Here is a 14,162-nt window from a genome sequence, read left to right as displayed (position 1 = left end):
AAATGATATATAAAATGATATAATAAAATGATATAAAAAATGATATAAAAAATGATATATAAAATGATATAAAAAATGATATATAAAATGATATATAAAATGATATAAAAAAATGATATATAAAATGATATAAAAAATGATATATAAAATGATATAAAAAATGATATATAAAATGATATATAAAATGATATAAAAAATGATATATAAAATGATATATAAAATGATATATAAAATGATATATAAAATGATATATAAAATGATATAAAAAAATGATATATAAAATGATATAAAAAAATGATATATAAAATGATATATAAAATGATATAAAAAAAATGATATATAAAATGATATAAAAAAAATGATATCTAAAATGATATAAAAAAATGATATCTAAAATGATATAAAAAAATGATATATAAAATGATATAAAAAAATGATATATAAAATGATATAAAAAATGATATATAAAATGATATAAAAAAATGATATATAAAATGATATTAAAAAAATGATATATAAAATGATATAAAAAAATGATATATAAAATGATATAAAAAAATGATATATAAAATGATATAAAAAAATGATATATAAAATGATATAAAAAAATGATATATAAAATGATATAAAAAATGATATAAAAAATGATATAAAAATGGTATAAAAAATAATTATATGTTTACAAAGTGAAAAGATTACATTCAATTTACATCCAAATTTTATAAAAAAAAAACTATAAATAAAGAGAATTTCACTATATTTATTCATCTTTACACATTAAACTGGCTGATTTATGACATCAATATTCCTATCAAGAATTTGGATAAGAGATGAGATCAAATACGCCACAAAAATTTCTAGAATTAATCGTTTGGTATAATAACCCTGCAGACTTTTTATGATCTCTTCCCCTTCCCCCAATTTTCTTAGCATTTTGTTTTAAATGGAATGGAACATCCTACCAGATGCCAGAGACATTCATCTGCTATCTCAGACATTCCAACTGAAAGATCCTTTTAAGATTCTAACCATTCCTTTAAATACAATTGTTTGAATCTGTTTTGCACTTGGTTCACTGGGCATATTTGCTAGGTAGTTTCTGAAATTCTTCAAGAGTCCAGTTGCTCCTATGATTACTGGAATGACGGAGATCTTCCTAAGGTTCCAATCGTACATAAGACGTTGGTATTTCATTATCTCTTCTCCTTTAACTCTGTTTAATCCAGCATCATTGGGAATTTCAACTTCTTCTAAGGTTGCTACTTTCCCCTTCTTTTCTCATATCACGATATCAGGTTTAACAGCTCCATTTTTTCGGTACATAGCTGTAGGAATGACATACTCATAGAGAGTGGTGTATGATTTATTTCCAACTGTTCTTTCTGGTATATGTCCCCAGTGTTAGAAAATAGCCGGGCAGAAGCAGTAAATTTTCTGTTTATCTGTCTATCTATTTATCTAATTATCTGTGTATCTATCTATCTATTTATTGATCTACCTATCTATGAGTGGACAACAGAGATTTGAATCGTCATGTTTTGACAGGTTGTCAAACTGTGACCAGTCAAGTTTGCACCGGAAGATGAGAATGGAGACTGGAAGTGACGTGTCACATGTTCCGGTTTGCGCCAGCATAGTTATAAGTTGGATTTGGGAAACCAAAAGAGAAGGATGGGCTAAAAATGAGTCTCTGTATGAGGGAAGAGAAGTCTCAGAATGGAGGCTTAGAAGTCTTTAACACAAAATCATTAGACAAGTACATTAGATTCACACAAGAAGTCAAAACTATCTAAATATATTTGGCACTATGTGAATTATGTAACAGTTATGTATATCTATATAGCTCATCGGACCCCAGAGCAAAGAGTTTAGGCTATTGTTGAAATGACTTTTTCCTGCTAACCAAATTGTTTTTTCCTGTGCAGTTCTAGGTCTATCCTTCCAGGCTTTGCCTTTCTACCCTTTGAAAAGAGGTTAGTTTATTGTTAATCGCATCAAGTGCCCCTAGCAGGGAATGCCGACAGGGCTGCCCAAGCATTTTTTGTAGATCAGAATGTTCTTCCTCTAGGGCGCTGACTTTAAAAATCGCACTTTTCCATCCCTTGTGTCACATCATTTTGTTGTGAGAGGGAGATAAACAGCTCATAGATTTTTTTTTTACATAAAAAACCAGCTGTATCTACATTGGCGTTTTTTTTTTTTTTTTTTACTTTTATTTTTTAAACTTTTTTTTTAAATGTCTTTTTTCTTCTCAAATCATCTTTTTGTTTTTTTTTAAGAAATATGATTTCAAAACTTCAATTTATTAATTGAACCACCCTGTTATAAAACTAAACATTTTTTTTATAGTAATATTGTTTTAATCTCTATAAAATTATTGAATATAAATATGGCACTCCCAGTTCTGAATTTTTGAGATGAGGTATGAATGTTTGCAGGATTTAGATTAATCGCACAATTGTTCTCATCTTGAGTGTTATCTATTACTGAAACATAGTGCAGATGGGCTAGTGCATCTACCACTAGTCTCTTGCTCCTAGACAGGGTTCAAAAAAAGTCGCCAACCTAATAGGTCCTGAACTATCAACTAAACTCCGTCCTCTGTTCCATTGCCGAAACGTGGCATCCTTGTACATGTTTTACAAGTATTTCAATGAAAAGTGTTCTGACAAACTCCGAGCACTAGTACACCCTCGATGACAATACCCTCGACAAGAAGCAAATCCCACCCCTACACTGTAGAGATCCCTAGATGCCATAAAGCCTTCTACTCGAATAGTTATTTAATCATAGTAATTATAAAGATCATAGTTATTTAATCATATTAATTGTAAAGATTATAGTTATTTAATCATAGTTATTATAGAGATTATAGTTATAATAATTATAAAGATTATAGTTATTTAATCACATTAATTGTAAAGATTAGTTATTTAATCATATTAATTGTAAAGATTAGTTATTTAATCATATTAATTGTAAAGATTAGTTATTTAATCATATTAATTGTAAAGATTAGTTATTTAACCATATTAATTGTAAAGATTAGTTATTTAATCATATTAATTGTAAAGATTAGTTATTTAATCATATTAATTGTAAAGATTAGTTATTTAATCATATTAATTGTAAAGATTAGTTATTTAAACATATTAATTGTAAAGATTAGTTATTTAATCATATTAATTGTAAAGATTAGTTATTTAATCATATCAATTGTAAAGATTAGTTATTTAATCATATCAATTGTAAAGATTAGTTATTTAATCATTAATTATAAAGAGTATAGTTATTTAATTACAATAATTATAAATATTATAGTTATTTAATCACAATAATTATAAAGATTATAGTTATTTAATCACATTAATTATAAAGATTATAGTTATTTAATCACAGTAATTATAAAGAGCTCAATAAATGAAGTTCAAAACTGTTTGAATTGCGTAAAAATTCCTAGTGGTTCAAAAGTTATGAAAATTTAAATCTAAAAAAATTGTGGTTCAAAACTGACAGCATGGTTGAATAGTGCAAGACCTATTACATTGGTGACTTTTTTTTTTAGATTGTTTTAGAGAGAGAGAGAGACTTGTGGTCGATCCCTTTCTATACCAATTGATAAATTGTTTTTATTTTTAACTTTTTCTTTCATTGTTTTTTTTTTTTAAATTTCACCAATTCAGATGTTATTTTATATGAATATTAATGTGAGCCATTATTTTTGTACAGAGGGTGTACACTCATAAAATTAATAAAGATAATAGACTTATTTTATTATGCAAGAAGAAGGTTTTAAAAAAGTAAATAAGCTACAGATGAAATTTGCTTTATTTTTTTTTATTTCATTTTCATAGTTTTAATATTTAATTTTCCAAGCAGTTAAAAAAAAAATAAAAAAATTATGCTAACAGACAAAACCTGTGCAACACAAATGGATTCTTGTTCGAAATTCTACTTATATTAAAAAAACAAAATTTTTAAAAATCTGTATGATGTATGTACTTATGATGAAATGAAAATGCCATATTTCAAAAATCATGTAAAGTGATTGAGTAGTTTTATTTTAACTAAGAAAATCAAATTTTATGAATAAATCTTGAATAAACAAACTCAGATATCTCCATAAATAATTCATGCGAAATCAACCTTGTAATGACTACAATTTCCTATTAGTTACTTAAATTCATTTAAAAATGATTTTTTTTATAAAAATAAAACTATTTTATCGATTTACATGATATTTGGAATATGATCTTTTCATTCCATCACAGGTACGTACAAAGATTTTTCTGATTTTTTTTTTAATATAAGAGGAATTTTGGGCAATCATTAATAAATGATATACACATTCAAATTACTTTAAATTTACATTGCATCAATGTGGAGTAACAATAAATAAAAAGAACAAAATTCTCAGAGTAAAATTGTTTTTTTAAAATTACCTTTTGAAATAAAAGACAATATGTACATTTAAAATTAAAAGTACAGACAATTTTATAAAAATAATATTGCCTGTAAACCGTTTTGAATGTCTGTTAGGAATTTCACACGTTTAAAATTTTCAAATGTAAATTGTTTTGTCTTTTTTTTGTTTTCATTTTTTTTAACTAGGTTAACTTTTCATAACATTTGTATTTCAACATATCAAGCAAAGTGTGTGTCAACAGTAATCTTACTATGCCATTTAATGATATACTATATTTCAAATTAAAAGTCATAACGTTAAGTAACACACTTTAAAACATTTGTACTCATTTTGGGGAAGGGGGGAAACTGTTTCAAAACGCAAGTGAACAAGAGAAGGATTGAGAGACACAATTCTTTCTTCTTTCTTTTCTTCCTTTCGTATGCTGGCATTTGTTTTACTTAAAACTTCGTTTTTTCCAAAATGAAAAGTTTCACAAAAACTTCTGGGCATTAAAGCATTATAAAAATTTCATATATCATATATCAAAATAAGGCTCTTGTCAAAAATTTTCCCTATACTGAAAATAACAAAAATAAAGAAAAATCTATATGTACATACCCATGACGGAACAAAAATGTTATATTTCAAAAATCATTTAAATTGATCAAGAAAATTAAATTTATATACATACTGCCGTCTCGAAAATAATCTTAAGAAAAGAGGGAGATAACTCAATAATTTAAACTTACAAGATTTTTTGTTTTAATTTCTATGAATTCCTATTAAGCTCTTAATGATTCTCTTTATTTAAAAATAAAACTACTTTATTTTTTTTTTTACAAGGTGGTCACCACTTATCAAGGCCCAGAAGCCACTCAGGGATAAGGGTTATTGTAAGTACGTTAGTGTGGAGATTTAATAAAGTGTCTACTTAAGGGGGCGGTTCATCAGGAATTTGTTTACGTTGGACTTGAAGACATCCAGGTTGTAGTCAGGTGGGAAGCAGGCAGACGGAACAGAGTTCCATAGGCGTGCAGTTCTAAGAAAGAAGCTTTGTTCATGGAATCTATGTTTTGATTTAGGCATAGATAAAGAGTGGGGAAAGTTTTTGACAGTGGATTCAGCTAGACGGGTGTTTTTCGTAAAAGATTGGCGAGGGGGGGGGACCAGAGATTGGAGTTCAGACGAGCCCCTGCCATGGAAGTAACGATAAAACAAAGATAGGCTTGCAACGTCTCTTCTATGGGAGAGAGGTTGCAGGGAAGAGAAAAGGGCATCCCCACTAAGCCACGAAGTCTATTTTGTACTCTGTCAAGGCAGGATAGGCTGTTTTTAGCAGCTCCTACCCAGATATGGCAGCAGTATTCCATTCTTGGTCGTACTTGGCTTTTATATAGATAGAGATCAATTTATGTGATTTTTGGAATATGATATTTTAGTTTCATCACAGATATGTACATCATACAAATTTTTCTTTTTTTTTTTTTTTTAATATAGGGAAAATTTTGGACAAGAATCAAAAGAAAAAAGGGAAAGGAAAATTCTATAGAGAAGCCAAAATTACTTACCATGTTCAAATGTAAAGTTAAACCGTGGCCTTTTCTCATCATTTGGTTCTTCCACATCCAGATTATCACAGCCTGCACGATAGTCAGACTCTTCCTTATTTGGTAAAAGTTTTGTCGATCGGCTTTTAATTATCGCTGCCCAACCCCGGGGCTGTGTGGATAGTCTTTGCTTAGAATTATTTGAATAGTGCTCTTTTTGTTGGAAATTGCTGTGTTGATCAGAGTCCAACACTTTTCGTGTTCTGTGTCTCTTGGGTTTGGGGGACAAGCGCACAACACTCGAGAGGCTTCGCTTTTTCAATAAGCTATTCTCATTATCCTCACCCGAATCGCTCTGGTCTGAAAGATCATACCTCGCACGTTCAGTAGAATTTTGCTTTGGCGATCTTTCTTGCACGACTCGGCGCTGATTTTCTCTGTATGGGAGAATAGGTCCATTGGAACGGTTATTGGTACTTCCACCTAGCTCGTAAGGTGGATGGTCCTTGAATCGTATTGGCTGACTGATACTGTCAGAGAAATTCTCACCGTGGCCACTGTCATCACTGCTCTTTGATGATCCACTGTTGTGGAGCCGACGATAATCCTTGGCTCGAGACGTTTTTAAACGAAGGTCTTCCACTTCACCGCAGTTTCGTTCTTTCAAATCACGAGAGCGCAATTCCTCTTTGTGACTGGAATGCGATAGTTTATCACGATGGTGACGACGGTGACGTTTTCGCGACTTTGGTACGATGCCTTTGAGGGAAATAGTCTTCTTCAGGTCAGAGCCTTTGATCTCCTCAGTAGACTCAAACTTCTTTTTTCTCGCTTCAAACACTTGTTTAACTACGGGCTCTGCCTCCTCTTCCAAATCAAGAGATTCTGAAGGCAGGATATCAATGCAGAATGATTCATCGGCCACTTGTTTATCACTGGTATTTAACTCTGCAGTCGAAACATCGATTTCTCCGTTCTCCTGAATGTCAAGTAAAGGTTCGTCATAATCTGCCAAAAGACTGTCTGAAGAAATTTTATCGTGTATTTCCAGACTGTCCTCTGTGGCTTCCAACTCTGAGTTGTCGGTTACAGTTTTCTGAATGAGAATTTCTTTAGATTCATCACGTTTAACAATCCGTGTGTCGAGTTGTTGAGACGCAGATTCTTCTGTATCTGAGCCTGTATCCTTGTTGAGGTGGGACTCACTGGATATGGATAAAGCATCTGAATCACTCATGGAATCGTCGTCACTCCCAGAATCATCGTAACGACTAAATTTGCCATCTTTCCCTAAAATGAGAAAACAAAAAAAAATTTGTTAACAAAACTAATTTCAATCACTGATGCAAATCTTAAAAGACAGGTTTAGATCTGATGATCTCAAATGAAGATTAAATCCGCAGAGTATAGGATTGATATGAGCAGAACAGAAGACTACATTGAAAGAATCAATGAGAGTTCTTGAGTTAGTAAATGCAGAACAGTTGAGGTAGCAGGTTCAGATAACAGGGGAAGGTCAAGGAAAACATAAGTGATGAGGATGGATTTGAGAGACAAGGGATAAAAAAGACCTGGCCAGATAGTTTACTTTGAAATTCAATTTCTAAAAGCTCTTTTGCACATGACAGCATGTATAATGGATGTGATGATGGTATGCATTCGCTAAATACTTTCAAATTTTGTTTCATGCCAAAAAATGTTTTTTTTAATTTTTTTGTTGAATTAAACAATTTTTATTTTGAACACGTCATAAATAAAGCAAAGGTTGATTTTTTTCGAATCAAAAGTAAAAGATTTGAATTTCTGAAACACTAAAGCAGAGTTCAGATTTGTTTTTTGATCCTTTTTCATCCTAAACAAGGTATATTGAAATTTGAACATAAGAGACTACTAATTGGGATCATGTCTACAACTGTGGGGACTTGCACCATGAAATGGTTGTTTGTATTACATTAAAACTTCTGCATGTTAGTACAGTCAAAAGTAAGAAACAGGGAAGGAATTCCAAAGTTTAGCAGTCCATGGGAAAAAAGTATTAGGCTTTCGAGCAGCTAGGAACCTCACAAATGAAGAGGTGAGATTTTACTGCTCGTCCGGTTAGTCAGGAGTATCTATGTTGAGGAGGCACAAGTGCTATGAGTTTATCAGAGCACATTCCATTAAAATACTTGTAAAACAGACACAGGGATGCAACACTAGGGAGAGGGGACAGGGGTCGGAGCTTGGTTGATGACTTTTTTGGACCTTATATAAAAAAGAGAGACTGGTGGTGGATGTACCAGCTCAGATGTGACAACAATACTCCATGCATAGGTGAATTGTGGTTTTGTAGAGAAATAGAATACTCTCAAGTGCAAGTAATTTTCTAGCATGGTAGAGGGATTCTACCTTCTTTGCAGCAGCCTTGGCAATGTCCTCAGTGTATTTATTCCAATTATATTGAAAACTGATCAATCAGATGAGTATGAGTATATTAGTCACAATGTTGCTTTTAAAAAATCTTCAAAGTTTGGGGAAAGTGCGAAAACCAGTAAATAGTAGTTACCAAATGCCCCTCCATATATCCATATATAGGGGTGGGGGTATCAATGTTGCCCATGATGGAATTGACATATAGTAATGAAAAAGTGCTAAATATCCTTACTATAGCAAGTATGTCCAAACAGAACTTCATTTCTTCTATTATTTGTGGACCCCCTGCTAGTATATATAAGAGAAAGAAAATTAAAATTGTAAAACTTTAAATTGTTTTTTGGAGTATTCAGTCGAACAATAAATTTGATTGTAAATTTCAACTTAGTTTTAATTTTCTTTCTCTTATAATAAGCTCTACTTTCTATTGTGTATTGGGCTTTTTTTATTCGGTTGGGATTAAAATATCTATATATAAATACTTTAATTTAAAAAATAATAAATAAAAAATACGTCCAAATAAAAAATGGGCGACTTTCTAAGAAAAACACCAGATCTCCAAGGCGGAGACATTAACCTTAATATCGTTTAAAAAATCAACAACAAAAACTATGTAAACAGATAAACGATAAAAAAACTAAACAGTAAATTGTCTATGGTATCATAGCATAATGGGTTATGGCACTAGACTGAAATACATAAGGTCTGGGGGTTTGAATCCTAACAGTCAAGCTATGCTGAAGAGGAGTAGGGCTCCGAAACACGCGTGTCCATAGATTACTGTTTTTATAAATAAATAAATAAAAAATATGTCCAAATAAAAAATGGGTCATTTTCTAAAAAAAACAAAAAAAAAACACTGGATCTCCGAGGCGGAGACGTTAACCTTAATATCGTTTAAAAAAATCAACAACAAAAGCTACGTATATATAAATAGTGGTATTTATATTAGATTGAACTTTAGCGTTGCTTATATCAGGTAAACGCTGCATCTTTTTTATTCCATTATTTTATATATATATATATAAGTTTAGGTATGTGTACATGTCTCTCTCTATTTAGATGTACAATATTCACTGCTAAAATAATTAACTGATCATTATGAATTTTAGAACACAGGAGTTGATGTAAGGGGTGGTAATGTGGGCTATATTTAGTTTTAATTTCATGCAAAGAATGTAAAAAGGATGTAGAAACCTGACATGAAAATTCAGATATTTCCGAAAAGGAGCATTTTGGATTGGGACAAAAATTAAACCTACCTCAGTCTAAAAGGATTTCGGTTTCACTGACCGCGGATGAAAAAAAGGAGAGTTGCGTATCAGAATAAACACAACATTTTGATCTTAGCTAAAAGACCCACACAATGGCAGTCACGTAGAGCATATCATGCAACTAAAAATATTCTTCATAGAAATACAATTGTTTTCTATGTATGGAAATTCATGAAACACTTTACAGATCAGACAGATTTTAAACTCAGCATAGTTGGTTCCATCATCTGTAACTGCATTGTGCTAATTACTCACAATGAAAATGGTAAAAAAATAGGTTCTTCGTTATTGTATCGAAATTCAAAAAATGAAAGGAAGTATCTACTGAATTGTCATGTGACAGTAATGAGAACGTTTAAAAATTAAAAGGTAGAAAAATTAATTATCAATGAAAACAGTTTTTGAAAACAATGGGTGAAAATTAAGTTTTGCTAAATTAACCAAAGATTTTCATTTTTCAGAAAATATTTACTTCCTTTTGTTACAATTAGAACTCTCCGGTTTCTTTTTTTTCGAAACTCAATTTTCGCTAATTGTCTTAGAAAACTATTTTCATTAATAATTAATTTTCTACCTTATTGGTTTTCGTTATTTTTTGGATATGTTCATTACTGTGACATGACAATTGAATAGATCCCATTGGTTTCACTTAAAATTCAATATTCTAATTTTACTACAATAATAAAGAAGAACCAAAAAATGTCCCCATAATAAAGTTAGGACATATGCAGTATAATGTCAAAATTGTGCAGGTGATTTACAGAAAAGGCCGGAAGGTACTGAAATACTGAGCACCTTAATTATGATGCAAAAATACCTTACACAATTAATACTTTTTTTTTTCTCAGTTTTAATAATTTTCTAAAAGTTTAATAAAAATTGTCCAATAATTATTCAAAAATATGGTTTTCATTTTTCAATTAATGTGAACAGACATCTTGCTACTCCCTTCATAATATCCCTGCAACTTATGTGCCCAATAGTAGCCCCCTACTTCAAAGTGGCGCTGTGCCTTGTTTGGGGTGAAAATTGAATTAAAAAAAAAAAAAAATGTTTTTTCTTTTTTTTTAATTAGCTTCATACTGACAGAAATAATATATTTTTCAATGAAAGAAAATGACCAGCGTTAGTGTTTAAAAAAAAAAAAAAAAAAAAAAAAGAAACATCAAAACTCTGTCAGTACCTTCTAGCGTTTTCCATAAACTGCCTGGACAATTTCAATGATAGCGCATTTCTTATACCGCATAAGTACCATTATTTTTAACATCTTTCCTTTTTACTGTGAAAATATCAATTTATCATTAGGTTGGGGCAAAAAATGTTGTGAAGTAGCGGGGAAGATTATCACCCCCCCCCCCAAAAAAAAAGAAACAAATTTTTTAAAAAAACTTTCGTTCTGCACTTTTCCGGCATTTTCAATAAATCCACCGGACAATTCCGATGATAACACAATCCTTTTACTGCAAAAGGTACCACAAAGTTTGATGATAAATAAAGCTACAACTTACTTTTCTTGGTGATTCTGTCAACGGCAGCAGAAGAATTATCTTCAGAAACATTTGATTCCAATCGAGCCCATTTGTCTTGAGGAAGTAAAATGTTTTTCTTACTAGACAATTCAGAGTCGTTGCCAGACTCCTCTTGTGATTTGCATAATTCGTGTCTGGATTTCTTGTTATTTTCAGTCTCCAGGACCACTGGGATAACAACCAGATTGTTAATCCGAGATTTAGAAGAGACACATTTCTGCCATTTGTTTTTCCTCTCTGCAGCATTGTAGGGATGAGATTGCCGAGAAGAAATCTGGGAGCGCCTTTGCCGATGATAATGATGACGACGATGCTGAGGGGTGCGGCGAGGTTTATGATCCACAGCCTGAAAATAAATAAAATATATACTATTTATTAGCAGATTGCCTGGCATTGCCTGATTGTAAAATACACTTAAATATGATATTTTAATTTATACAGATTTTGTATTTATTATTATAGAAACAATTCTCTATTGATTATTATATTGTACCCAATATATAGTAATGATTTAAAAAAAAAAATTATTGAAAATTTTATATCTATATCATTAATTGCTAGATGAAAGATAATGTTTTTAAATTGCAACAAAATGTACATTACATGAAATAAATCCAAGGTAATTTTTTGATTCAATTTAAATTAAATTTTTATACCTTACTTTGTAAATTTTACAAAAGTGCACTTTGAAGATGAATAAATTTCAAATTTAATCTTGTACCTTTATTTTTAAAGCCTATAGTAAAAACATTTTGTTTAAGAATTTTCATGCCTTGGATGAAATGCTTTTCTAACTTGTATCTTAGCTTTTTAAGATTATAAAACTCTCCTTCTATTTCAGTTTGTATTTCTCCTCACACCACAACTCATTTTTTGCAACTCCCTCTTTGCAATACAGGTCTGAATAATGAGAAAATCTGAATTTTTTTTAACAAAAACTTTAAAATAACATTTTTAGATTAAATTTTTTTAAACTTCTTTCAGAATAGAAAATCTTTAAAATTCAATAAGGAACATATTTCATATAGGTTTCATTAACAAATATTCAGTACATAACGAGAAAAATAGAGATGAAAATTTTAAAAGTACTGTATAACTGGTTAGTCAATAGTAGTCCTCACCAGTGAAAGTCTTTGTTGTTGTTATTCTATTATTATTTAAAACATTTTGTTCCTGCCCTTTTGCACGAGGACTAATATATATATAATTCCCCAAAACCTCTGACCTTGATGGAAGTTAAACTAAAACTTGGTGGATAAACAGTGCAGTTTTAAGCCTTAACATATTTAAATTTGAGTTCAGCACCATGCAAAACTGCTAAATAGACATACACACAAAATTTGGGACAAATATGATAAAATAGTCCCAAAAATTAAGTGTTTTTAATAGCCCTAAAAGAGCCCTTGGACACACCCAAAAGTTATCAAGAAGTCTAAACAAAATTATATAGAAATCAGTTATAACTTTTCAGAAAGTTTTATAAAAATCCAAGCCATCAATTTTTTTTTTAATAAGAACAAAAGTGTCAATTTTAGCCATTATAATCCGAAAGGCACCCCCTAGGGGAGCAACTGGAGTTTTCCCAGAAAATCCGTTCTGTTACTTTTTTTACTACTATACTCATTTCTACTCATATCATGTTTAATGTTTGTGCAAAATTTTAAAAAATTCCAAGGCATAGTTATTGAGAAAAATGCAGACAGACGAACAAACGGACAAGGGTGAATTTACAGGTTCACCCTCCTTTTGTCCGGGGGGGGGGGGGACCAAAAATATATCTATATGACTTGGGTTCATCAGCTCGAATCAAAACCGAATACCAAACTTTATATATATATATATATATATATATATATATATATATATATATATATATATATATAGATATATAAAAACTTTAGTTCCTTCAGCTATAATCGAAATCGAAACCAAAACTTATAAAGAATTCTTGATAAAATTATTTATATAAAAAAATTGATAACTAAGGTGGCATCAGCTAAAATCGAAACCAAGACTTATGAAGAATTCTTGACAAAATTATTTTAAAAAAATAGATTATTGGAGTGCCATTAGCTATAATCAAAATTGAGACCAAAACTTATGAAGTCTTAGTAAAATTATAAAAAAAATAAATGACTTAAGTGTCATCAGCTATAATTGAAACTGAAACCAAAACTTATGAATTCTTGGTAAAATTATTTATGATAAGAAATGGAAGTACATAACAATGAAACGACCCGGATGTAAGTGTGACACAGAAAACAACACACGCTATCGTATTAATATATAGATACAACAAACACTTATCGACTCTAAAATAAGAAAATTTGGTATGACATTCTTGTTGTATCAGATGCATCATGAAGAGTGGGGTACAAAAAATCTAAAACTACTACAGTTGAAGTGTTTATCTCCCTCATATAGCAGAATGATGTGACACAAGGGTCGAAAAGTGTGATTTGAAGAGCCAGTAGCCAATGGAAAGAGCATTTTGGCCAGAAAAATGTGCCTGGGTAGCCCTGTCAGCATTCCCCGATAGGGACACCTCATGTGATTAGCAATAAACTAACCATTTTTTGAAGAGAAAAGGCCAAACCTGGACAGGACCAGAAATCATACCTCAGCCAACAATTGGTTGGTTGAATCAGCATATCAATCTTCTTTGGATTTTTTTTTTTTTTTTAATAATTTTTGTTGTATTTTAAGTTGTTTTCAAATTTTATTTGTTTTCTACATTTGTTGTCTTCAGATGTTTGGTTGCTTTTAAGGTTGGTTGTTACTAAGAATATTCGAGTGATGTTTCAATGTTCCTATTTACTTGCCTCCCCCACGAGGGCAGAGTTAGACACAAAGTCGATTTTCAATGTGGGTCAAAATCCAGCTCCCTGAAAAAGGGCACACTGGACAGGAACAAAAATAAAAATTGCCTCAGTCATGAAGATGAAGTGTAACACCAGAACAGATACTACACTTTGTTCCTAGTCAAAAGTTG

General features: G+C 30.7%; 2 protein-coding genes across 6 annotated transcripts in view; one reads left to right on the top strand and one right to left on the bottom strand.

Moving 5' to 3' along the window:
• The window catches only part of LOC145284468 (maternal embryonic leucine zipper kinase-like), a 303,478-nt gene that overhangs the window by 13,296 nt on the left and 276,020 nt on the right, over positions 1–14,162 (top strand). The gene's annotated exons all lie outside the window — the stretch shown is intronic.
• Positions 1–14,162, bottom strand: part of LOC145284470 (uncharacterized) — a 42,728-nt gene that overhangs the window by 15,267 nt on the left and 13,299 nt on the right. For all 3 annotated transcript variants that reach the window (XR_013868841.1, XM_080133311.1, XM_080133310.1), the window contains 2 exons: positions 11,150–11,516; positions 5,977–7,245 (listed from right to left, as the gene is read on the bottom strand). Coding sequence is in view for 2 of the 3 variants with exons in the window: in XM_080133311.1 (XP_079989437.1) it covers positions 5,977–7,245; positions 11,150–11,516 (1,636 nt within the window). In the remaining variant the exon portion in view is untranslated. The remainder of the gene's footprint in view (positions 1–5,976; positions 7,246–11,149; positions 11,517–14,162) is intronic.

This window comes from Euprymna scolopes, chromosome 9 (genome assembly GCF_053919585.1).
Source record: "Euprymna scolopes isolate OS-2025 chromosome 9, ASM5391958v1, whole genome shotgun sequence".
NCBI classification, from domain to species: domain Eukaryota; kingdom Metazoa; phylum Mollusca; class Cephalopoda; order Sepiida; family Sepiolidae; genus Euprymna; species Euprymna scolopes.
This window is presented reverse-complemented; position numbering and strand designations above follow the sequence as displayed.